Here is a 23,735-nt window from a genome sequence, read left to right on the forward strand (position 1 = left end):
AAATTGGTGTAGAAAGGCAGGTGGGGCCTCTTTCCCCTCTTATGAGACAAGCACTTACTGTGTACTGAGCTGTCCTTGAACTCACCTAGATTGCCCAGGTTGGCCTTGAACTCACAGAAATCCTCCCACCTCAGCTTCCCAGGTGCTAGCATTGTAGGCCCGATCTTCCAAGACTTTCTCTTTGGAGAGCAGCAGCCAGCTGAGTTTTTGAAAATGGTTTGTAGAGATTTGTGGAAGCAATGACCCAAGAGTTTGTTTGATTATGAAGTGTGGAAGACAGGGCACCTGCCATTAAAAACCTAGAGAAGAAATCACTTTTTCATTTCTTCTTAATACACTTGCCTAGAACACTCAAAAAGAAGCCCCAAATGTCATAAATGTTGTGGAATTTATCAGCTATGTCCATGTGGTAAACAGGACTTTTGAGATAATGTTTGGATGGTAATAAAAATATTATATAATCAGAACACTTCATTTCCAACATCATTTATAAACAGTAAGGCTAGGCTATCATTTGAAGCATGACCTCTTAATGATTCGTAGTCTTCCATTTATGGTTTATTAACACACACCCTCTGAATATTTATGACTTTCTTTTCCTCTATTAAAATCCATTCTGTTTTTTAGCTTCTCCAGTTGGCAACGGTTACATCAAGCCTCCAGTTCCACCTGCTTCAGGTGCACACAGAGAGAAAGGACCACCGACCATGTTACCCATCAATGTGGACCCAGACAGCAAGCCAGGAGAATATGTCCTCAAGAGTTTATTTGTCAACTTCACCACTCAGGCAGAGCGGAAGATTCGAATCATCATGGCAGAGCCTTTGGTGAGTATGGACCATGAAAAGACATATCTTTAAAGTCTTCTCTGCTCTGATCATGACTGCTACTCTAGATCCATGGGTCCCAGGTCTGTTGACTTAACCAAGCTGAGATAAAAAGACAGGGAATATGTAACTGCATATACTGAACAAGTCATTGTTAGATTTTTGCTTAAATTAGAAATAAAGAAAAGGCACAGGATGAGACACAAGACTATTAGACATATTAACCAGTTTATTATAGGCCCGGCAGAGTAGAGAAACTAAGAAAGAAGAGAAACGGGGTTAATGGCTGACCGCCATGGCCAGTCGCCAGAGAGAGAGAGAGAGAGAGAGAGAGAGAGAGAGAGAGAGAGAGAGAGAGAATAGGTGGGAGAAGAGAAGATCAGAAAAGGAGAGAGTAGTGAGAGTGTAAATGGTCAGGGGTCTGTCTTTTAAAGGGGTCCTTTGCACCTGCGTGCCAACTTAGTTCCCATGGAACCCTGGGCTGACCCGTGTACTGCCTGAGTGGATTCCAACAGATAACAGAGGCAGGCCAGAATAATGCCTGTACCTTTCAGTCATGAGTCCCAGAACAATACAGCATCATAACAACTACCCATGAGCATTTACACTGCAGTGGGCATTCTAAGCCACCTAGAGATGATTTTTAAGTTCTCAGGAAGATGTACATAAGTGATAAGCAAACACTATTGTCTTGGTTTGGTTCCCTGTTGCTGTGATAGACACTATGACCAAAGCAACTTGGGAAGGCAAGGATTTATTTCATCTGACAGCTCACAGTCCATCATCAGTGGAAGTCATAGCAGGATCTAAAGGCAGGAGCCTAGACACAGGAACTGAAGCAGAGGCCATGTAGGAATGTTATTCATTGGCTTACTCTCCATGACTTTTTCAGCCTGTTTTTTTATATAGCTTAAAATAATGCACATTTTAGATATAGAAACAGATAGATAGATAATAGATAAATTGATAGACAGACAGATAGATGATAGATAGATGATAGACAGATGGATAGATAAGACAGATAGATGGATGATAGATAGATGATAGACAGACAGACAGACAGACAGACAGACAGACAGACAGACAGACATTCATTGCTTGGGGGAACTGTGAGCCTCTATTTGGGGGTCTTATAATTACAGATAACTCTTAAAACTACATACTTCTATGAGACCCAGACCCAAGCTGCTCACCTTAAGCCCAGAAGAGAGTTGGTGAGAAGGACTCAGGTTTGTTCAGAAATAAGCATCTTGGGGTGACAAAGGGGCTAGCATCCTCAAAGTTACATCTGGAGGAACTCAGGAGAGCCAACAGCTAGTGACTGGGGAAAGCAGAGCACCATGGGTAATGTGGCTACATGCTAAACAGGGTCTTCCAGGGCATGCATTTGTATTTATTTAGTTTATTCTGAGGTTGGGATATCACATACTTGACCCCCTGGAACTATTTTCAACCAGGAATATTCCTTTTCTTCAGGTTAAACCTCACAGAAACACATGTGCTTATTAAATGATGCATAGAGCCAAAGACTAAGAAAAGCTCTTACACATTTGAAGGCCACTAGATATGTTAGTGCTGGAAATCTGAAGAAAGACCATTTAGTCATTAATGTTGTTTTCTGTTTTGTTTGTTTGTTTGCTCTTTTACATTCATTTGGGTTTTGTTGTTTTGAGACTAGGTCTCAGACTGGATTTGTAGCAAGTCTGCCTTGAACTCATGCCTTATCTCTCCTCAAATATTGAGATTACCGGCATACACCATCATGCCCAGCTGTATCTATTGCCTTAAACAATTTGGTGTCACTTCTATTTTAACTATAGATTAATGGATGAGAAGCAAGGAATAGAATTCTATCTAAAGACTTAGGGAGAGGAGAGAACCTTGCAGAAGGACAAAGTGGAGGAAGAAAAACAATTCTGATGACTCCCAAGAGACAGCTGCTGTTACTGTAACAGTTCAATAGATGGTAGATGATGAAGCCTTCACCATGGCACATTAAAGTTCTATATATGACTTCTTGGTACCCAAAGCACTATCCTTAGTGGAGGAAACAAGATTGAAAATAAAAATGTCCTACAGAAATCAAATTTGTTTTCTTCTTCGTTAATATCTTTATAATCATCTTTTACTTGTTCAGCAATGTTTCTATTTGTACCCAAAAGATGCTCAAGTCAGAGTCATTAATATTTATGGAAAGTCAATAATTTTATTCTATTTTTTAATGTTTTATGGGACATTTAATCTCCTTAGCTCTCTTTCCCTATTATCCTCATTTTGTCTATCTTGTATGCTAAGCAAGCTAAGTGAGGTCATCTATGTCATTTTTATATTTTTATTTCAAAACACAAAAGTCAGAAGAAGCGTTCACTCTTGCTCAGCCCAGGGTCATCATCCCCACTCAGTCATCAGTGATAGTTCAGCTGGGTATAGAACTCTGGGAGGACTCATTTGTCCTCTGGACCTTTAGACCAGACTTTTGAAGCTCTATTTCACTCAGTTGCCTCTGTGGTGCCTGTTGAAAAGCCTCTTGTTTTGTTTCTTTGTAGACTGTTTAATTTTTATTCTGTTTGCTTTTATGGTTTTCTCCTGACCCTTGGAGCTTTGTGCTTTAACTACACTGTGCTTGCATGAGAATTGATTATTTTTGTGTTTGAGACTCTGCTTTCTGAAATCAGACTTACATCACTCATTCATTCATCAAGTCTGGGGAATTCTTGACCATTCATTAACTGAATATAGCATTTTATCCTTTTTTCCTTTCCTAGTAAACATTTTTTGACACCTCCCAGCAAGGTTTCTCTGTGTAGCCCTGGATGTCCTGGAAATCACTCTATAGACCAGGCTGGCCTCAAACTCAGAGCTCCACCTGCCTCTGATTCCCAAGTGTTGGGATTAAATTTGTGCACCACCACTGCTTGGACAATAGTTTTATTTCTTCATGCTTTCTATTATGTATCTTTTTACTGTTCTCCTATCATGGCTAACACTTCATTTTAAATGTATTCTGAGTAATTTCCTCAGGCCTGTATTTCAATTCATTTGTATCCTCTTGGGCTTCATCTGATATGTTACTTAAGCCTCCTATGCAGAATTTTAATTTCAGCAATTATATTTTTAATCCCCAGAAGTGCTGTTTATTTCCCTTTCAGTGTTTATTTAAAGATTTCTTGGGTTTTGCTGTATTTTGTTCCTTCCTTACATTCTCAAGTCTCCTTTATGCATTCAGTCAACTCAAACACGTGTTTTCTGTTCTCCTGTAAGTGACTGTGCTGTGGCACCAGCTCCCAAAGGCCTGTGTTTGTGGTTTTGTGCCTGGTGCCGTTTGCAAATAATGGATTGTCCTCATTTTAGAACAGAGTTTCTATAAGGTCTTGTATTTTCAGTATCCCACCACTGGGGGCCAAAGCTTCCTTTATCTTCATGTAGACAGCAGAAAGACTGCCTGGATAATGAGACAAAGGGCCCTCCCATGGGCAGCTATGATGGCATCCCATTTCTTGCCCTTTGTGTGTCTTGTCAGCTCATTTCTCAGCATTTGCGGATATTGCATGGGAGATCGGTGGTCTACTTGGTCCATTTTTCTGCTTTTATGATCTTTGAGGTTTTTGGTTTGCTTCACTCACTGATAAAAGTAAGTGTACAGGCATGAGTGCCCAGAGCAGGGTAGTGTCCCCCAAAGAGTGACAGGAATGTCACCATCTCTCCCCTCTGATCCTTTCTGATAATCTTCCCTAAGCAAACCTTTATCTCTTTCCTCTTGTTTGAAACCCTCATTTCATGTTCTTCTAGCTCTTGATTCTGCCCTGTCCTTAATGATGCCATGCACCTGTATAAACCCATTTCTTGCCAGTCACAATGCATCTATGAATTCTGCACCTCCTGGGATGCTCAGCTTCACATGCACACACATGCATGCTTTATTGGAACTACCATATTTTTCTCTTGAGCCAGGTATTGTTTTTGTCACTAAATTAAAATAGAGAATGTTACAGTTTTAAGAGTATGCACTGCTTAAGTGTATACACATCAGACCATAGTATAAACTGCATTTTCCTAGGGCCAGACTTTTCAGTTGAAAAAGCACCAGGAATCTACAGAGAGACAGCTCCTGTGTCTCTGTGTCTCCCATATCTTCTCTCTGCCCTCCTCTCTCTCCCCACATCCCCAGTTTTTAATGCTTTGCATATAGTAGAAAGTAAATGCTTTGTTTTTAAAGATTAATTTCTTTCCATTTTATGTGTATGACTTTTCTGCCTGCATACATGCTTGTTTACCACATGCATGTGTTTGGTGCCTTCAGAGGCTAGAAGAGGGCATTAGTTCCCCTAGAACTAGAGTTACAGGTGGTTGTGAGCCGCTGTGTAGGCACTAAGAACTGAACCCTGGTCCTCTGGAAGAGCAGCCAGTGCCCTTAACACTGAGCCATCTCTCCATTCCCAATAAATGCTTTGTGAGTGAATAAGTATGCCAAGAAATGAATGACTAAAACATTAAACAGATTATCTAAAAAGGAGGACCTTTGTGGGAACTGGTGTATTTCAAAGACCATCTTAGTCACCTCTACACTGATAACCAGGGGCCTTTCTCCATCCTTCTTACTTCATAGATGAGTGTTCTACAATAAGCTAAGAAGAAAAAACATTGATTCTTGGTCTACTGCCTCAAGGCATCTGCAGATGCCTCATCATTCATTGACAAAGTCACTGCCCTGCCTCACTCCATCAGTAGATGATCTCAGCCACAGAAGGTCTACTCTCACAATATACAAGTCTCTGTTTATGTAGCATCCCTCACTGATGTCATAGGCTATTACTTTCTCAATAAGCTCCATTTAAAAACTAGTCTCTTCCTTCAGCTTTTCCAAATTCAGAAGCCCCATCAGTTTCAGCTTGGTTAATTGAATGGCTATAAAGTTATAAATGACATGAGTGGATATAAATATATAAAGTTACTGCCAGGCTGTGTTGGAGCACGCCTTTAGTCCCAGCACTCGGGAGGCAGAGGCAGGTGGATCTCTGTGAGTTCAGGGCTAGAGTGGTCTGCAAAGCTACACAGAGAAACCCTGTCTCAAAACACAAAAACAAACAAACAAACAAAAAGCTATAAAGTTACTTCGGGCAAACTGATTTAATTTCAATCCATTCCACCTCTGTAGGTGTATGGTCCTGTACAATGCCAGCCTCTTTTCCCCATTTGCAAGATGAGTGTCAGTGCCTAATTCCTGGGGTGACTGATGGGGCACAGTGATATGTGTGGAACACCTGGGGTACTTGTGCACATATGTGAGGCACTCAGCCCTTGTCACCATCTTCATTGCTATAATTGGGGTGCTAGGATCAACTAACTCCAACTTGTAGTATTGCCTTGGAAGCCTGCCTTTCTTGGCGTGTACTCAAGCAGAGATGAGCCTTGAGCAAGCATTTGGCTGCCCACTTCTGGCCAGATTCTTCCTCCTGAACTTGGCCATGATACATGGTACAGCCAGAACTTTTTCAAGTCATTTAGGGCTCTCTGTGTACTTATGTTTTGGGAGGTGATAGAGGCCAACAAATAAAAGTGCTTAACAGATGACAACAAGGCCACCCTCTCACTAGGTTTCCAACAAAGTACTTAAGGTTTGCACAGATGTTGTCTTAGTTGTTTGTGAGCTAACATTTTGGGGGAAAAAAGCTACTTAAGGAAGAAAGCATTTATTCAGGCATATGGATCCAGAGAGAGATTCCATAATGGCAGAGGAAATATGGCAGCAGGCAGATCACATCTTCAACCACAAACATAAAGCTGAGAGAATGAACTGGATGTGGGGTGGGGCCATAAACTGCCAAAGCCCACCCACAATGATGTGCTTCCTCCAGCAGGCTGCACCTCCTAAAGGTTCCACAGCCTTCTGAAACAGCACCACCTACTGGAGACCAAGTGCTTAATCACATGGGGAGGGTGACCATTTCTCATTTTAAGGGCCTCATAATATGTAAACAGTGAGGGCCACAGTAGTGTAACTAAGACATGAAGTGACTCCAACAATGATGGTTATCAGAGGCCATCAAAGAGGAACAGTCGTAAGTTCCTGAGGACAGGCAGGCACAGAGACAACCATGAACAGCATAGTGCCAGGTCATAGTGAAAAAACCTAGTAGTCCACCATAGGAAAAGATGTGTTGTTCTAGTAAGTCCAGAATTTCAAGAGATTTTCTATTTTCCAAGGCTGGCTCTTTTGTCTGACCCCTCTCCTATAGTCCGGCTGATATTCAAAAAACTTAACTTTTCCACAACAGATCTGCAGGTGACCTATACTTCCAGTAAGTCCCTTAGTCGGGATCCAGCATTATCTACTATAAGGTGAGAGCAGTCAGGCAGCCAGATGTAGCCCTATTAACTCTTGCATCTCTGGAACTTTCCATTGTCTCTGTAAAGAACCACAGTGGAAACTATTTTGGGCATTGGCAAAGGCCTGCGACTAGAACATTGGACAGAAGGACGCTCAACTCACTTGACAAGAGCTAGAAAGAGCTGTGGCTTTGTTTTCAACTCCAGAATCTCAGAAAAGGCAAATATCCACATGCTTTCAAAAGCAGCCAGTCCACAGGGCTCTCACCTTCTCCTTCGGCAAAGGCTAAGACCTAGGGAGAGAGACAAGTTTCATGATGAAAGGTTTTGTGAAGGTGGGGCTTGCCTGAGCCAGGTTAACTTTTTTATTGCTGGGTCCTAATGACTTTGGGGGGTAGCAGGGTGGGGTGGGGTGGGTGGGTTAGAAGGCTCAGTGTCAAAGACACAGACACTGGGAGTCAGGTAAAAGGCAAACAGCAGGCTCATTTATTCAGCAATAGAGAGAGCCTTATATATCCTCTTCCCAGCACCCAGTCTGAGATGACATTGCATGATAGCCCCTCATTGGCTAGGCACGATCAGAACCTCTGACAGCATCTGTTGCTAGGCCCATAGGCAGACTCCAGGTTGACTCATCTCTCAGCCTTGTGGGCCTTATCTTCTTCCTACAGCCCCTCACATTATACACACTGTTACTTCAACATGTCTGATGAAAGAGCACAGAGAATAATAATAGTGATAAAAGTAATACACTGTTCAGAACAGAGACCAGAGGACTGCTGGTCATATGAAGAATATTTATGGCGTGCTTGACGAGGAACTGGCTTATTTTTCCACATATAATTAAACCAGTAACTTTGGAACTAGCTGCTTGGGAGTGAGGCACTTTAGGCTTGCACTTTCCTTTCTCGTTTTCTCTCAAGTTGTTCCCAGGAATCTTGTAGCCTCACCGTAACTCAGAACCAGAGCATCGCTAGTGACTAAAATAAAAGCAGAGATGATGACTGGGGGAAGATTCCAGCAGACAGCTGAAGGAGATGCCCTCACAAATGAGCTCACAGAGTCACTTTTCTCTGCAGGTGGCTAACCCTGAAGTCTGTTTCCCTGATTGTGAATATGCCTGGAATCATGCAGGTGGAAAAACATTTCTGTTGTGGCTCCTAAATAGGATTATTCCTCAGTGAAATGAAATGTAAAGCCCCACCGCAGTCCAATTGAAACTTATGCAAATAAACCAGGTGGAAACGGTCTTGAAATAGGAAACGAAATCAAGGGGCTTTGTATTCCAATTTAATAGTATTCAGTCCCTCCATGGGTAAGGCTATAATCTGTTTATTTTAATATTTGTATTTATTCTTTGAAATTTTCATACATGTGTACAGTGTATGTTTAGTGAATCCACCCCTACTCCCTCTCTCCAATTTCTACCCCTCATCACAGCTCTCTCTCAACTACATGTCCTTTTTAAATAACTCACTAGGTTGAATTAGTGCCCATATGGGCATGGGTGTGGGTGAACAGGCAATTACCAGTGGCCACTCCTCCCACAGAAAAGTGGCTCTCTCCCTCAGAAGGACTCTCTCTTCCTCTTCCTCGCACCCCCCGCCCCCGCGCCCGTGTGTGTGTGTGTGTGTGTGTGTGTGTGTGTGTGTGTGTGTGTGTGTGTGTGTGTGATAGTACACATGTGGAAATCAGAAAGAACTCATGGGGGTCAATTTTCTCTTCCCACCATGTGGGTCTTGGAGCTCACACTCACTCAGGTCAGCAGGCTTGGTGGCAGGCTCCTTTACTCACTGGGCCACTATACCCACAGATGCCATGAAAGATTATCAAAGTCTCCTCTTTTTGAGTATATAAAATGTGGTAGACATTATTCCTCAAGTTATTTTCAACCTGGTTCTTTCCACTCACATGTCTGGCTTTACCATCCACAGTGGTACCTTTCTGTTCATCGAGCAGACGAACTTTATTATAATGCTTTCATATGCACAGGTGACACGCTGTGATGGTATTCTCCCCACCACACCCTCCCCTGCCTTTGCCCACCTCCCTCTGGTGCTCTGCCTCGTCTCAAACTGTTCCCCTTCACTTTCATGGTGTGTGTGTGTGTGTGTGGTGTGTGTGATCTAGATTCTACATATGGGAGAAGGTATACACAGTGGTGTTCTCCAGCTCCCCCCACCTTTGTGCATATAACACACCTGCATGCATCTTTAAAATTAATATAAACAGTCAAACTCCAATGTGTGTATCTACCAGCTTTTCTTCACCCTCATCTGTTGATGTGCTTAATCGGGGTCCACACAGCTCCTGTAAATAGTGCCACAATCAACTCGTGTGTAAGTGTTTCTGCTGTATGTTGACCTAGATTCCTTCAAGTATCTACCCAGGAGCAATATATATGAATCACATGCTAATTCTATTTTTAGCCTTTTGAAGACTCCCATACTGGTTTTCCGCTGTAGACACTATGTTACAGTGAATGGGGGTTCCTTTTTCTCACAGCATCCTGGCCAGCAGTTGCTTCTCTTCTTGATGATGACCAAGCTGCCTGGGATAACATGGAATTTCAATGTTAAATCTATTTGATTTCCCCTTTTCAGCTGTGCCTTTGTCATTGGGCTTTCTTTGGAGAACTAACAGAGGCATCACTTTTTAACATAAGTAAGGGATCATATGAAAGTACTTCATTTTTATAGTGACAAAAAATAGTAATAAAAATTAGTTCTAGGTCCAGCAAGATAAATAAATGCATAGCACTAGTAAAGTCTTAAATGTTCCTCTTTTGCTGTAATATGTTTCCACACAGCATTTTAAGTTTTGATATTTCTTAAAGTCATCAATATAATTTCAGCAGTCGGGATTTTGCTGTGGCATGGTAGCAATTTTAATCCGCACAAATCTTGATGGTCTCTACTTGTCACTTATCTGACTCATATTTTATTAGACATTTTTATTGGTACCTGTGCATACATCCAGTATATTTCTTGATCCCCAATATCCCTTTTGGTGTTCCTGACTCCTTTGGGGATTTCTTTCTACTCAATTCCTAGGTCGAAGGAGGTAAACTTGGAATGTTCCAGGAGGTTTTCTCAAGATGCTTCAGCGTTACAGAGTATAAATATTTTAGAGGGAAGACTAGCCTGTGAAGGAGAAAACTGAGAGCTGGCTGGGGTGGTGACTCAAGTGGAAAGAAAGGAGTGATCAGGGACGGCTCAGGGCAACTAGAGGTCAGGGGGAAGTACTGAAAATGGCCACCATTTTGGAAATTCCTCGGGTCTCTGGGGATGATATTTTTAGTGCTGAGACAAAAGCCATCTCGCAATGATTTAAGAAAGAGCAGAGGCAATGGGATGACGGGACAGACTTAGTAGACTTCCTAGGGAGGCCTAACCCTCTCTGTGGAGCAGATGGGAGGAGTGGGTAGGAGGAGCAGGAGGAAAGGAGGGAGGGGGAACTCTGTGTGTGTGTGTGTGTGTGTGTGTGTGTGTGTGTGTGTGTGTGTGTGTGTGTGCCTGTGTGTGTGCCTGTGTGTGTGCCTGTGTGTATGTGTGTGCTTTGTGTGTGTGTGTGCCTGAGTGTGTGTGCCTGTGTGTGTGCTTTGTGTGTGTGTGCCTGTGTGTGTGTGCCTGTGTGTGTGTGCCTGTGTGTGTGTGCCTGTGTGTGTGTATGTGTGTGCCTGTGTATGTGTATATGTGTGTGCCTGTGTGTGTGTGTGCCTGTGTGTGTGTATATGTGTGTGTGTGTGCCTGTGTGTGTGCCTCTGTGTGTGTGTGTGTGCCTGTGTGTGTGCCTGTATGTGTGTGTGTGAGTGTGAGTGCCTTTATATGTGTGTGTGTCTGTGTCTGTGTATGTGTGTGTGTGCCTGTGTGTGTGTATATGTGTGTGCCTGTGTGTGTGTGCCTCTGTGTGTGCCTGTGTATGTGTATGTGTGTGTGCCTCTGTGTGTGTGTGTGTGTCTGTGTGTGTGCCTGTGTGTGTGTGTGTCTGTGTGTGTGTGTGTGTCTGTGTCTGTGTGTGTCTGTGTATGTGTGTGTGTGTGCCTGTGTGTGTGCCTGTGTATGTGTGTGTGTGTGTGTGTGTGCCTCTGTGTGTGCCTGTGTATGTGTGTGTGTGCCTCTGTGTGTGTGTGTGTGTCTGTGTGTGTGTGTGTGTGTGTCTTTGTGTGTGTCTGTGTTGCGGGTATATAGAATGATGATGCCTGGGAGAGCTGCAAGTGGGAGAACAAAGATAGAGGAGCTTCTGTGTGGAGTGAGGACCTGAAGAAACAAGCAAAGATCCAGCCAGATGAACTGAAGTCCGTTCATTAAACATATTGAGGATGTAAAGAAGTGAGGTAGGAGCAAAAAAATAGAAATCACCAACAATAGAAAATACAATTTAGAAAAAAATCAGTGAAGGTCATGTTTCATGGTAGCTATTGGAGAAAGAAAAGAGTGTCCGGAAGCCATTCTCTTCTTCAATTAAAATGAAAATTAACCTTGTAGCCAAATTTAATTGAAGTTTCCTCTCCACTGTTCAGATAATGGATTTGGTCTTGGGACTGTTAAATTTGACAGAGAATTAGGCTCTGCTGGCATGAGCAGAGCCAGCCACAAGTAGGACAAATATTCTCAAGAGGTTTTCTTTTCAAACACTCAGCGCCCAAATAGTCTTACCTGCTGGGGTCTCCCATCATGCTTCATGCCATAGCTTCACCCTACCCCCTGAAGAGAATTACCTGCCTGTATCTTTAATTTCTTTGGGACAGTTGGTATCATTCTCTTGATCTTGAATTATTTCCCCTAATGCTTTGGTGAAAGCCAGTGTATGTTATTTTACCCACAGAAACTCGTTTTGTTGGTTGAAGGGAATAAGAGGGAAGCAAGCATGCAGCCCTGTACATCCAAGGATTTTTAACTGGTGCTGGGTGGTTAATCAGGGCATCACAGAGTGATACTCACTGTTACCTGTGGACAAACAGGCATGCCAATGATCTGTGCAGTGGACGGTCCATACTCTGATACATCATCAGGACTGTTCACACCCTCAGTTGCCTGGCTGCCCTGCCCCACCCCCACCCCACCCCACCCCCACCTCCATCACCAGGGAGTTGCTTGGGGTGAAAGGTTATTATTATTAAGACCATATTTTTAAAGTCAAGTCAGAGCTGCCCCTAATAAGATATGGAGAAAAACATGACAGCCCGGAAGATATTTTGTGCCCCACTTTTCTTTGGTTCAGGAAATAACTCCTGCAACTGCCAGGAGCTGATAGTTCTGGGCTAAGTGCTTTGGTGGATTTGCAACAATTGGGTCCCCAGCCCTCCACTCTGAAAGACACTATCTCCATGGTGATGGAATACAACGTGCCTCTCAGCCTCTTCCTCTGCCTGGTGAAGAAGAGGGAAGCTAATCTGAAATCAGTTTTGAAATTTTTGACAACTCATATATAGTGTGGGATATAAATTTATATAATGTGAATTTTCCCTGCTTATCATATACAAAGTCTTTCAGCCAATGGTGCACCAAACATGTTCTTATAAGCGAAAAACGCAAGTCTCAAGTCTTCAGAATCCAGTGCTTGGTTGAAGTGTGATTTTGGTCTTTTAAATAATCACTCCACCATTCCATTAGATTGCCTCTAAATTAACAATTAATGTCCTGAAGCTGGAGATGGCTCGGAGTTAGGATCACTGGCTGCTCTTCAGTTCTCAGCATCCATGTGGTGCTCACAACTGTCTATAACTCCAGTTTCACTGCACACGCATGGTACACAGACATGAATGCAGGCAAACACTCATACACATAAAACAAAAATGAATAAATATTTATTAAAGATATAAAAGTATTTATAGCAATGTGGGCTTTCACTTTTGTTGTTTTAAAGAGAGAAGGATGTTTGCACTTTGTAATGCACCCCACACTATTTTTTTACAATAGAGCTCTCTGGTTATAGGAACATTTGAGGGAGTTCAAGTTAAAATCTTAATATCAATAGGGGTGTTATGCATTATCCCAAGAAAACATATGGGATTTGGTTTTAGCTCCTGGACATTATACGGGAGGGCACATGTCCATCTCAATATAATCCAGATAGTAATGACACCAAAAGAAATTTCCCTAAGAGAGCAGCAGCCCTCTCATAGGTCACTAACAGAGTGATACTCAACACTATGCTGCAAAGAGGTTTGTTTGTTGTTTGTTTTTTCCCCATTTTACCTAACTGGGAACTGGAGCTTAGTGAAGGTAAGAGCCTTCCAGGTTACCAAGGATGCTGTGGGTTCCCATCTGTGTCCTTACATGTCCCTCCAGCTACTAAGTACAGGCAGACGACACGCTTGTCTGAGTATCCTATGAGCCCTATGCCCCTCCTGGGTTGAACACACTGATGGGTGTGACTTCAAAGACAGAATAAATTGAGTCTGCTAGCTTCCAGAACTCTAGCCTGTGTGGGTCCTGGTTGGAACTTGGGGGACCCACCAAAATATCAGAAGTGAGAAATGGTTTATTGAATGTGCTCCTTGAATTCCTAAGATAAAGTTACCTTTGAGCCATAGACCTCTTGAGACTTCTGTCTGAGATATGGCCCGTTTGGCCACCTTTCATCTTAGGAGTTATGGAGTACTTGGTGTAAAATATGAGATGACTGAGGAGCTAGAACACACTGAAATTATTTGAAAATAGGATGGATGTCTGTGGTTTCACTCTGCCCTTTTTAGGAAGATATGGACACAAAAAGCATTAGAGGTATGTTTTCTTAAGGGATGAGGGGGTGGGAGGAGGGTGGGGGTGGACATGCAAACTCCATAACATAGCAAATAGGAGTCACAAGCACTCGCCCTTTGCCTGTGCAGAAGCCTTCTGACCATAGACAACTGCCCTGGGGCATGGGAGAGCCTTGCTCTTTGATTCAGGGGGAGAAAAGCCAGCTTGGGAGTATAGCAGGCAAGGAGTGTCCCACACAAGCTTCTGTAAACAGAAGAAACAGAGGGGGACCTGCCTGCAGCTAACTCCACCAGAAGTTTTGAGATACATGCTGTTGAAGTGGGTTTAGAGAATGACTGACAACCATCTTCAAAAGTGAAGAACTGTATGATTTAAATTTAAAAGAAAAAAACTGGAAAAGGAGTAGATATGTCAAGGCTGTGTCTTAGTTGTTTGTTCAATTTTAAAGAATTCAAGCGTAAACTATGAGACTGGAGTAGCGTGTCAAGCAAGTCATGTGGTCATTTTCAAACACTGGCTGACTTGTTGCAACTCTCTGAATTACCTCCAGCATTGTTTGGGGTGAACACAGTTGTCCTTCAGGATTCACAGGAGATTGGCTCCAGGAGCCTTCTCACCAGCAAATAGCAATTCCATGGGTATTCAAGTCCCTTGTGTAAAGAATGTAGTATTGGCATAGAATGTGCACTGTCTTCCATATACTTTCCATTATCTTATTTGGAGATAGGTTCTCACTATGTAACCTAGGTTAGCTTTGTACTCTATTTCTTAGAATATGTTTCTTTTTTCTTTGACATTTTATGCATGTATACAATATATCTTAATCACAGCCATCTCAACTTCCCACTTTCCCCAGAGACGCAACACATCTCCCATTCCCCAGACTCCCCAACAATCTCCTCCCATTCCCCAGACACCCAACATATCCCTTCCCATTCCCCAGACCCCTGACAATACCCTCCCATTTGCTCAGGCCCCACAACACCTCCCTCCCATTCCCTCAGACCCTACAGCATATCCCCCCCACTCCCCAAATCTTCCATACATCCCCTCTCATTCCCCAGACTCCTCAAGACATACGGCTCCCATTCTCCAGATCCATCCCCAATGCATCCCCTCCCATTCATCCCCTCCCATCCTCATGTCCTCATCTTTCTTTTTAATAACCCACCAAATCTAATTAGCTCTGCTTCCCTCCTATGCTCCCTCCCCTTCCTTCCTACCTTCCTTCCTTCTTTCCTCCCTTCCTCTATCCCTCCATTCCTCCTTTCTCTTAATCTAATATTAGTGTAATGTTCTTTCTCCCAGGTCTGCTCCTAAACACCCTGATACTGACAAATCCATACTGATACAAGATGATATTTGTAAGATTTAAATGTCAACTAGATTCTCTGCCCAAAGCCATCTTCCAGGTGCATAGGTACATAGTCACTTGTGTAGCCCCCCCACCCCCCAATAGTTAATTCTATATGTCAGAGGTGCGGGGAAGTCAGACAAGTGACAACGGAGTGGAACCGCTAACACCAGCAGCTGCAAAGAAAACACTGTGTGTGAAATAATAGGTAATGTTAATCCCACTGAGTGAGAATAAGTCCACTGCCACAATTTCTGATCCAAATTTAAAGCAAGCTTTATTAAATAACTGGCCAGGACGGTAGACACTGTCTAGATCCATACCCCAGATTCCCAGGGTTTGGTACCAAGTTACATTAGTCAGAGGCTCATAAAGGCAAACCCCACAAGGCTACATGCTTACCTCCTTCATCCAATCAGGGGCAAGCATACATCCTGATGTACTTCCTGCCTACGTACCTCCCACCTTTGTGTGATCAAGCACATCCCACACAGTTGGGGCAACCAAGCTTGTTTACAGAAGGAAAAACACTTGGCTTGTTATCTTACATGACCAACAGCCCCCACCCCAGTATTCCAGGAAGTTATTTGTCCTTGAGCAAGTGAGGCTTACAGGTTAGAGGCTTTTCTGTTTTGTACATCTCTTAAACACAGTAACTTAAACTTAAAACATAACTTTAGCCCTCACAGTAATAGACAGGGGAAAGGGGGGAATAGAGGGTTATAATTTTGAAAGTGAAATTTAATCCAAGTCGTCAAAGAAAATGATTAAGACAGCGTATTTGAGTACACATAGATAAGGAAGGAAACTCAGTATATTATTTTACTGAGGCATCAAGTCCACATCTTACCGAATAGACCTGAGTATCATGTGTGGCATAACTTATCCTACAGGCTGGGCCTGTTTGCAGAATGTTGCTTCCTTCCTGTGTGTGTGCAAATGTGTACCCAGGAAGTGCTGTGTCTATGAGCTCCCCACTGTTTGTAGTAAGAAAAGGAATATGACTGGAATATTCAGAATATGACTGGCCTGGTCACACATACCCAGTCCCAGCAACAGACTCCTGACAGGTGACAGCATTTGTTTTGGGTTGATCTTGGGTCTCATGTTCTGATACATTCCCAATCTTTGAACTTATGTAGAACAAGCATTTATGTATCTACAGTACAAAGCCACAGAAAACCTCCATCATCATGTATGGCTTAGTATAGATACTAAGAATTACTCTCTTGCATATTTGGGGGTCTGTGTGTGCCATGTTTGAAATAAAATCTTCCAGCATGAAAAGAACTCATAAACTTGACAGTGGAGGTGATTGACAACACTATAAATCTACTTACTGGCACATAATTTTCCAATTAAAGTGCTAAATTTATCAATGTTTCCCACAATAAAATTTTACTATTTATTTATTGAGAAAGGCTCTCACTATGTAGCCCTGGCTAGCCTGGACTACCAGACTGGCTGTGAACTCACAGACATCCGCCTGTCTCTGCCTCCCAAGCTCTGGAATTAAAGGTGTACACCACCACACTTGGCAAATGATATATATATGAACATATATTTAATTTTTAGCTCACATGCACACATAAATATGAAGAAGACCCCATATTCAAAGAGAGTATAGTCCCCCAATCCAGCACCAAGCCCTGCTCTTCACCAGGACTTTTTTTTTCTGGGACAGAATTTCTCTGTGTAGTCCTGGCTGTCCTGGAACTGGATCTGTAGACCAGGGTGGTCTTGAACTCACAGAGATCCACCTGCCTCTGCCTCCCAAGTTCTGGGATTAATGTGTGTGCGCCACCACCACCTGGCTTCCCCAAGACCTTTATGTGCTGAGAGAAACTGATGAGGTTTCTGCCTGTCTGGAGCTTCTTGACAAGTAGGAGAGGTACATGGGGCATCACACATGCACACAACCCTCTGTAATGTGGCCTTGTGCTATGAAAGGAAGAATGATGGAGTTTTGCAGGTCTGAAAGGTGGGGCATGGAACTGGTGTTGGAGGCTGGCTCAAAAAGACTCCCCTGAGGGAGTGATATTGGAGCCAGTGTTTGAATGATAAGCAGGCATTGATAATACAATGGGTATCACTGACCACATTTCTCCTCAGACTCTTTCCTGGTGGCAGGAACCACATGCTACCCAACCTTCCTCCCAGCCTGGATGTTGGGCACAAAGTGACCCCCTCAGGCCCGGATGAATAGAGAAAGTTCCAAGTAGAAATTATCACCCCACAATTGTTCCAAGGATGTCTGTGGGGCCTGATTGCCACCTGTTTTCACATCGTTATGGCTAATGTTTGCATCCAGCTGGCTTTACCGAGAAAACGTCACTGTGAGCTTTACAGACACAGACAGTGCGTTCCAATTTAATCAGAGAATGGACCCTTTCTCCGCATTGAGCCAAAACTCTTGTTCCTTTCATTGTTCTTTCTTCTCACCTACATTTCTATATCCACTCCCCAATTTGTATGTTATGGACAGTATATATTAAAAAGAAAGGCTTACTAGCCTATAAGAACACAGCATTCTCTTTCGTTTAGATGCATACAGTTTAACGCTGTATAGTCAGTCCCCAAATGAGAGAAGGCAGTTGCTTCCTGAGTCTCCGAGGGAAACCTTGGGGGTGTGGGCTGAGACTCTATAATGGTACCTTTTATGCCATTGCTCAAGAGCCTGTGGCTAGAACTGCCACAAGTTCAAGGCCAGCCAGGGTGGGGATGGGGTTTGTATCAGCCTCGGCTGTATGTCAGCTTTGTGACTGGGGAACATTGGAGAAGTGAGGGAACCACAGGTCTGTGTGATGGATTAAATGTATATGAAGCTTTTCTAGGACATTGATTTATACTGGCTAAATACAAATTTTATGTGCATACATGCATTCACATATGTGTTTGCAGATGTACACACACACACACACACACACACACACACATAACTTTTACATGTTTCTTTTTATTCCTATATTAGTTTGCTCTCTGTTGTTGTGATAAAGCACTGAGAAAAACCAACTCGGGGAAGGAACAGATTCAACATCTAGAGAAGCTGCGGTAGGAAATTGAAGCAGAGAGCACAAAGGAACACTCCCTGCTTACTGCCTTGTTTCCCTGTGACTTGCTCAGCTTCCTTCCTTATATAACCCAGATCCACTGCCCAGTGGATAGCACCACCCACATGGGGCTGGACCCTCCTCCATCATTTAGCAATGAAGGTTAAGGCCAGGCTAGCAGAGGAAAATAAGCATCCCTTGTTCTATAAAGGGAATGGTGAATGAGAAAATTATAACAATGATGCTATTTCTCTGACAGTGTTTAAAATACTAGAGAATTACTTTTGTATATGTTATATTGCTGTTGTTGTTGTTGTTGTAGGAAAAGCCATTGACGAAATCTCTACAGCGTGGAGAAGACCCCCAGTTTGATCAGGTATGTGACATGCTGCTACACATGTTGTGTGTTTCCTGTTTATTTCAGAATGCACAAAGCAGGGGCTGGAGATTGATCCAGTGTCCGAGGGCATGCCTAGTGTGAGCAAATATGAGCATGGTTGTGGTGGTGGGGTGGATGAATCGACAACTCTGAAAGAGAAAAACTGCCTCAAGAATCATTATAAAAACGTGGAACCTTAGGCTCCAGGGAGAAAATAGTAAATTTTTAAAAATTATAAAAGAAAGTTGAAACTGGGAAAGGACTAAGCACATGACATCATAAGGGAGAGATCCGGTCTGTCACTTAAGGGGCCTTTAGGGGCATCTAGAATGATTAATAGCAGGACATTGGAGGAAGTTGGATGGGCATCGTGATGGTGCTGCCCAGACATCAGCAGTAATGACATACAGGACAAAGTGTCTTTAGACCCTTCAGTAGGTGCCTGGATCTGAGGCCAAATACTGCTTAATGCCCTATGGCCTAATAAACTCTAGGGGGCTTATAGCCTGGGAACCACACAGAAAGAACACACTTTATGTTCATGTTTGTGGCACATGTTTGCAGAGTATTGCAACCATATATACTACAGAGCTACAATTCTCTGTGGCCCATGTTGCCCAGGGACAGTCACAGGCTCCAGCTCAGGTCCAGCTTCTGGAGCTGCTGTGACCCTGGAAGACTTGGCTGCTTGTCTGGACTCTGATGAGATGGAGGGTGGACCCCCACCCGCCTGCCCCATGATGCCCCTTGTGTTTGTCACCATCACTCGATTGGTCAATGACCCTTTGTGAAGGTGTCCACAGTGTCTGGTGTTTCCTTTTGTAAGTGGTAGATCTCTTTCGGCCCCCTTCACTATCTTTGCATGATTTTATCATTTCAGTTCATATTTTTAGTCCCTTTATCCTACTGTCACTACCTTTTCTTGGGGAAAAATATATTTTTCTCTAGCTAAATGTATCTCCTTCCTTCTTCTCTAAATTATTCTAAATTAGCACTGCAGTGAGCATGTCTTCCAAATCACTGAGCAGTAACACCCTAGTAAATAGTTATGCCAAATCACCTGCCTTAACTACGGTTTGTTTTTTCCATTCAGGTATTTCATTCAGCATTATAGAAACACAATACCACTTGGGGGTAGTCAGACCTGGGCTTAAATCTCAAATTCCACGCTGAATTCACTAGATTATTTTTAACCTTGCCACACAAACAGGGTTGGGGGGGGCATGTTGACAGGTCTGTGTTCTGATGGTGGTTAATGAACGCCTGGGAGATTAAAGAGACTTTCGAGGAACTGTAGACTAATAAAAAATACTTTTTCATTCCAGAAGAAGGCTGCTGACCAGGTCATCACCAGCAGCACCCAGGCACATGCTGGCATACATGGGCCACAGAAAAACACATAGGCAGGCTGCCTAAGGCTATGACTCTGCCCTCGAGGCCATGTTCATACAGAACCCACACAAAGTAGCACTCTGCCAGAAATTGTTACGTAGCAGATTACATCACTATTAATTGGGGTCCCCAGACATCTGGCATCAGCCATTTTGTGCTAACTCAGAGCCACCACCCCCCACAATGTCCAGTGTCAGCTAACTCATACCAGATATCCATATCGGCACCATATTGTCTAGATATAAACTGGCTCTTACAGGCTTCTGTTCCCTATACACATATGCACTGAAAGCTTGAGAAGGCCCATTCTGACCAGCACTGTCTGTACAGATGTTTTTAAGTTTGAACCAATAGTAGGACAGTGACCCAGAATCATAAGACATGGAGCATTGCCCCCTGAACTAGCCACATCCCATAGCAAGACTGGCTTCTTCCATGAAGAAGTTATCAATTGAACCTTTTTCTGCTTGGATTTTTCAGCATTGCCATCAGTAATCTACTGTTGAAATGGTTTTAAGATAGCTAAAAGGTGTAGGAAGGTCCCTGGATTTAGACTCACAGGAGCTCCAGAAAAGGGAATACTCCAAGTTTTCTACAGTCTGAGTATTTTAGGAAAGAGGTCAGCTTGAACAGGTGGGGAGGGCTAAGATGTGGAAGGCCCCAGTGCCAGGGGCATGGGGCTTCATCCTTCACTTGTCAGTATCAAAATGGCCTGAAAGACAGTCTCGTGTTAACACCAGGAGGCTGTGTTCACTGAACAGCAGTGGGAGACCTTTGAAGAACTGAGGTGTTGGGGCAGCTCAGGATTGCTGAAGATTTGACATGAACTAGAAGCAAGGAGACCTGTACAAAGGATGACTGCTTGTTGGTGTGTTGACATATGTTCTTGAGACAGGTCTTCCTCTGTAGCCTTGGCTCACCTCTAATCCCCCTGCCTCCCACCTGTTTCCCAAATGCTGGGATTCCAGGTGTGCCCCACTATGCACAGCTGTGGGACACACGTAGTTGATAAAGCCATGTTAAGTGGCCTGAAAGCCTCGATTGCACGCCTAAACTTTTGTCGCTCATCATGTTGGCTACACTAAGGAGCAGCATGCCAGAGCATGGTGGCACCTCGGATGGGGTCTGTTTTGTGACACATGGAGAATGTGCTGTGAGCCATGGGCTAGCCATTTTACCTTCAAGCGCCTTTCTTCTGTTATCAAATTTAACAGACATCCTTCTTCTGTTTGGTTTTAAAGATGTGGCTTTTGAAAAAATCATTTTGTGTTTGTGTGTGTGTGTGACTGAGTGTACATATGGGTACCACGTATGTGCAGGAGCTCAGGGATTCCAGAAGAGAGACTGGAGCTGCATGTGGTTTTGAGCTGCAAAGTGTGGGTGTTGGGAGGCAAACTTGGGTCCCCTGAAGGCAACAACTGATGTTAACTGCTGAGCCACCTCTCCAGCCCCTAGAGGCATCCTTTTTCAGTTTAACGCCCCAGGCGTTTGAGTTCTTGATTTTTGCAATTAAACAGCAGCTTACAGGGGTGGACTTGAGTGAGTGGCAATCAAATGCAGTCAAAAGAAAAATGAATGCCAGTGTTCATAAATGTCCCTTCACTGGGAGAGGATTGCAGCGCTTTCCTTGCAGAAGGTAGATTCATGAGGGGGCACGAGACACAAGCGCAAGAGACAGCTGCTGAAGAATCACCTAATATTCTTTCATGTGCCTTCCAACTGTGTCCATCTGTTTTCTCTGACCTTAGCTTTTAGACTGTTGCCTGTGTGTTGTCTAATAATGGACAAACAAAACTGAAATGCTGGCTGAATGACCCTTACACAAAATACTAAAAACCACAGTGGGTTTGGATTTCTGATTTTTACATACACAAAGGTGGAATGGGACCTAAGTCTAAGTATGGAATTTGTGTATATAGCATATACACTTTCTACACATAGCCTCAAGGTAATTTTGTGAAAAAAAAATCAAATAATTGTATGTATTAGTGATTTAGATTTGTAGCATTTTTCCACCTAAGGTGTCAGATGCCAGCACCTTAAAAATTTCAGATTTGGGGGCTTTGGGAGTGCTCAATTTATAATTCAGATATTGTATTCTCCCTGCTGTTTCACTAGCTGGACCACCCCTCCCCCATCTTGGTGCCTGGAGCAGCCTCCACTGGGGGCTCTTTATCTCTTATTACTTCCCAAAGAAACCTCAGCCAGAGCATCAGGTGGCAGTCCAAACATCAGAACCAGACTGTAATTGTCATAGGTAAACTGTCTCACTGCACTTACATGAGGATGAACACAGGAGATGAGAGAAAGTGTTGAGAGCTAGCTGGGACAGGGCAGTACCATAGGACCCTGGAGAGGAAAGACCGTCAAGGAAAGCCATGATAAACAATAAATAGTGTTCATTGCTCTAGGTTTTGTCCCTGATAGTATGTCAGATAAGAGACATCACTAGTGTGGCCAGAATAGACATCAGAATTAAGGAGAGCTCACGGTGATTCAGTGAGAGGAGACTTCTCTGATTCAGGAAAGATAGGACAGAGATGTGGGGCTGGGTGAGAAGAGGAGAACAGAATCAGGTGAGGCCCTCACAGTTCTCACAGACCGGCTTACACTGGTGAATGCCTGGGCCAATGGTTGTGTTCATTTTTCAGCTGCTCTCATGGAGGTAACTAAGACTTGTGGGTAAGATGGACACTACAGTAACAGGCTTTAGCCTGGTTCCAGGATAGCGCTGGCTACGATGCTCAATGTCATTTCTTGTTGCCTTAAGAGTGAGTCATATATGCTTCTTTCCAGCACTTGGGAGGCAGAGGCAGGTGGATCTCTGAGAGTTTGAGACCAGCCTGGTCTACAGAGCCAGTTCCAGGACAGCCTCCAAAGCTACAGAGAAACCCTGTCTTGAAAAACCAAAAAAAAAAAAAAAAGTGAGTCAGCTCAGAGGAAACTTGGGGGTCAGGTGTTCAATACCTCCCTTTTAAGTCTAAGGATGGAAAACAAGCATGTGTCGCTCAGCCCCCTTGTATCAAGCATCAGGAATCTGGCAGGGGGTTGACACTGTGCTTCTATGCTGGAATCAGAAGTGTGGGAATGTGAGCTAAACCCCCATGAATTCTCAAAGAGGCCCTGAGAACCAGTGCTTGGGCAAGAAATAGCTAAGGTTCTCCCCATTGCAGCTGCCCTTAAAATGTGTTTGTTTAGCTCTGGTGGATAAACCTCTACCATCAGCTTTGGTCACAGCCAATTATCCCATCAGAATCATTTAAATTGTATTCATTAGCCTATAAAGTAGCAGGCTTTCTTATGGCATTTCCATACACGCATGTCTTTGGTTGATCCTCCCTACCCTGTCCCCCTGGCCTCCATTACAGCTTGTCCTGTCCCACCCACAGTGTTCCTTCTTCTTTTTCATACCAAAGGCCTTCTGTTACCCTCCTCACCCTGTCCCCAAATGCCCATTTCTCCCCATCTCATAGACCATTTTCTAGTTCCTCCACCCACATGAATGCACACATATAAAAAACATAAAGCTGGGACCACACATGAGAGAGAACACGCAGTGTTGGTCTTTCAAAGCCCAGGTTGCCTCAGTTATACAGTACCTTCCAGTTCCATCCATTTTCTTGCAAGTTCCATGATTCCTTGCTGTTGTGATGAGAGCATCAGTGGACATGTGACTCTGAGGTAGGATAGAGAACCTTT

General features: G+C 43.5%; 1 protein-coding gene across 6 annotated transcripts in view; it reads left to right on the forward strand.

The window, feature by feature from the left end:
- Positions 1-23,735, forward strand: part of Fry (FRY microtubule binding protein) — a 378,278-nt gene that overhangs the window by 188,780 nt on the left and 165,763 nt on the right. For all 6 annotated transcript variants that reach the window (XM_035443188.1, XM_035443189.1, XM_035443184.1 and 3 more), the window contains 2 exons: positions 628-827; positions 18,588-18,641. In XM_035443188.1, the coding sequence (XP_035299079.1) occupies positions 708-827; positions 18,588-18,641 (174 nt within the window). In that variant the 5' untranslated portion in view covers positions 628-707. The remainder of the gene's footprint in view (positions 1-627; positions 828-18,587; positions 18,642-23,735) is intronic.

This window comes from Cricetulus griseus, chromosome 4, assembly GCF_003668045.3.
Source record: "Cricetulus griseus strain 17A/GY chromosome 4, alternate assembly CriGri-PICRH-1.0, whole genome shotgun sequence".
Lineage (NCBI taxonomy): Eukaryota > Metazoa > Chordata > Mammalia > Rodentia > Cricetidae > Cricetulus > Cricetulus griseus.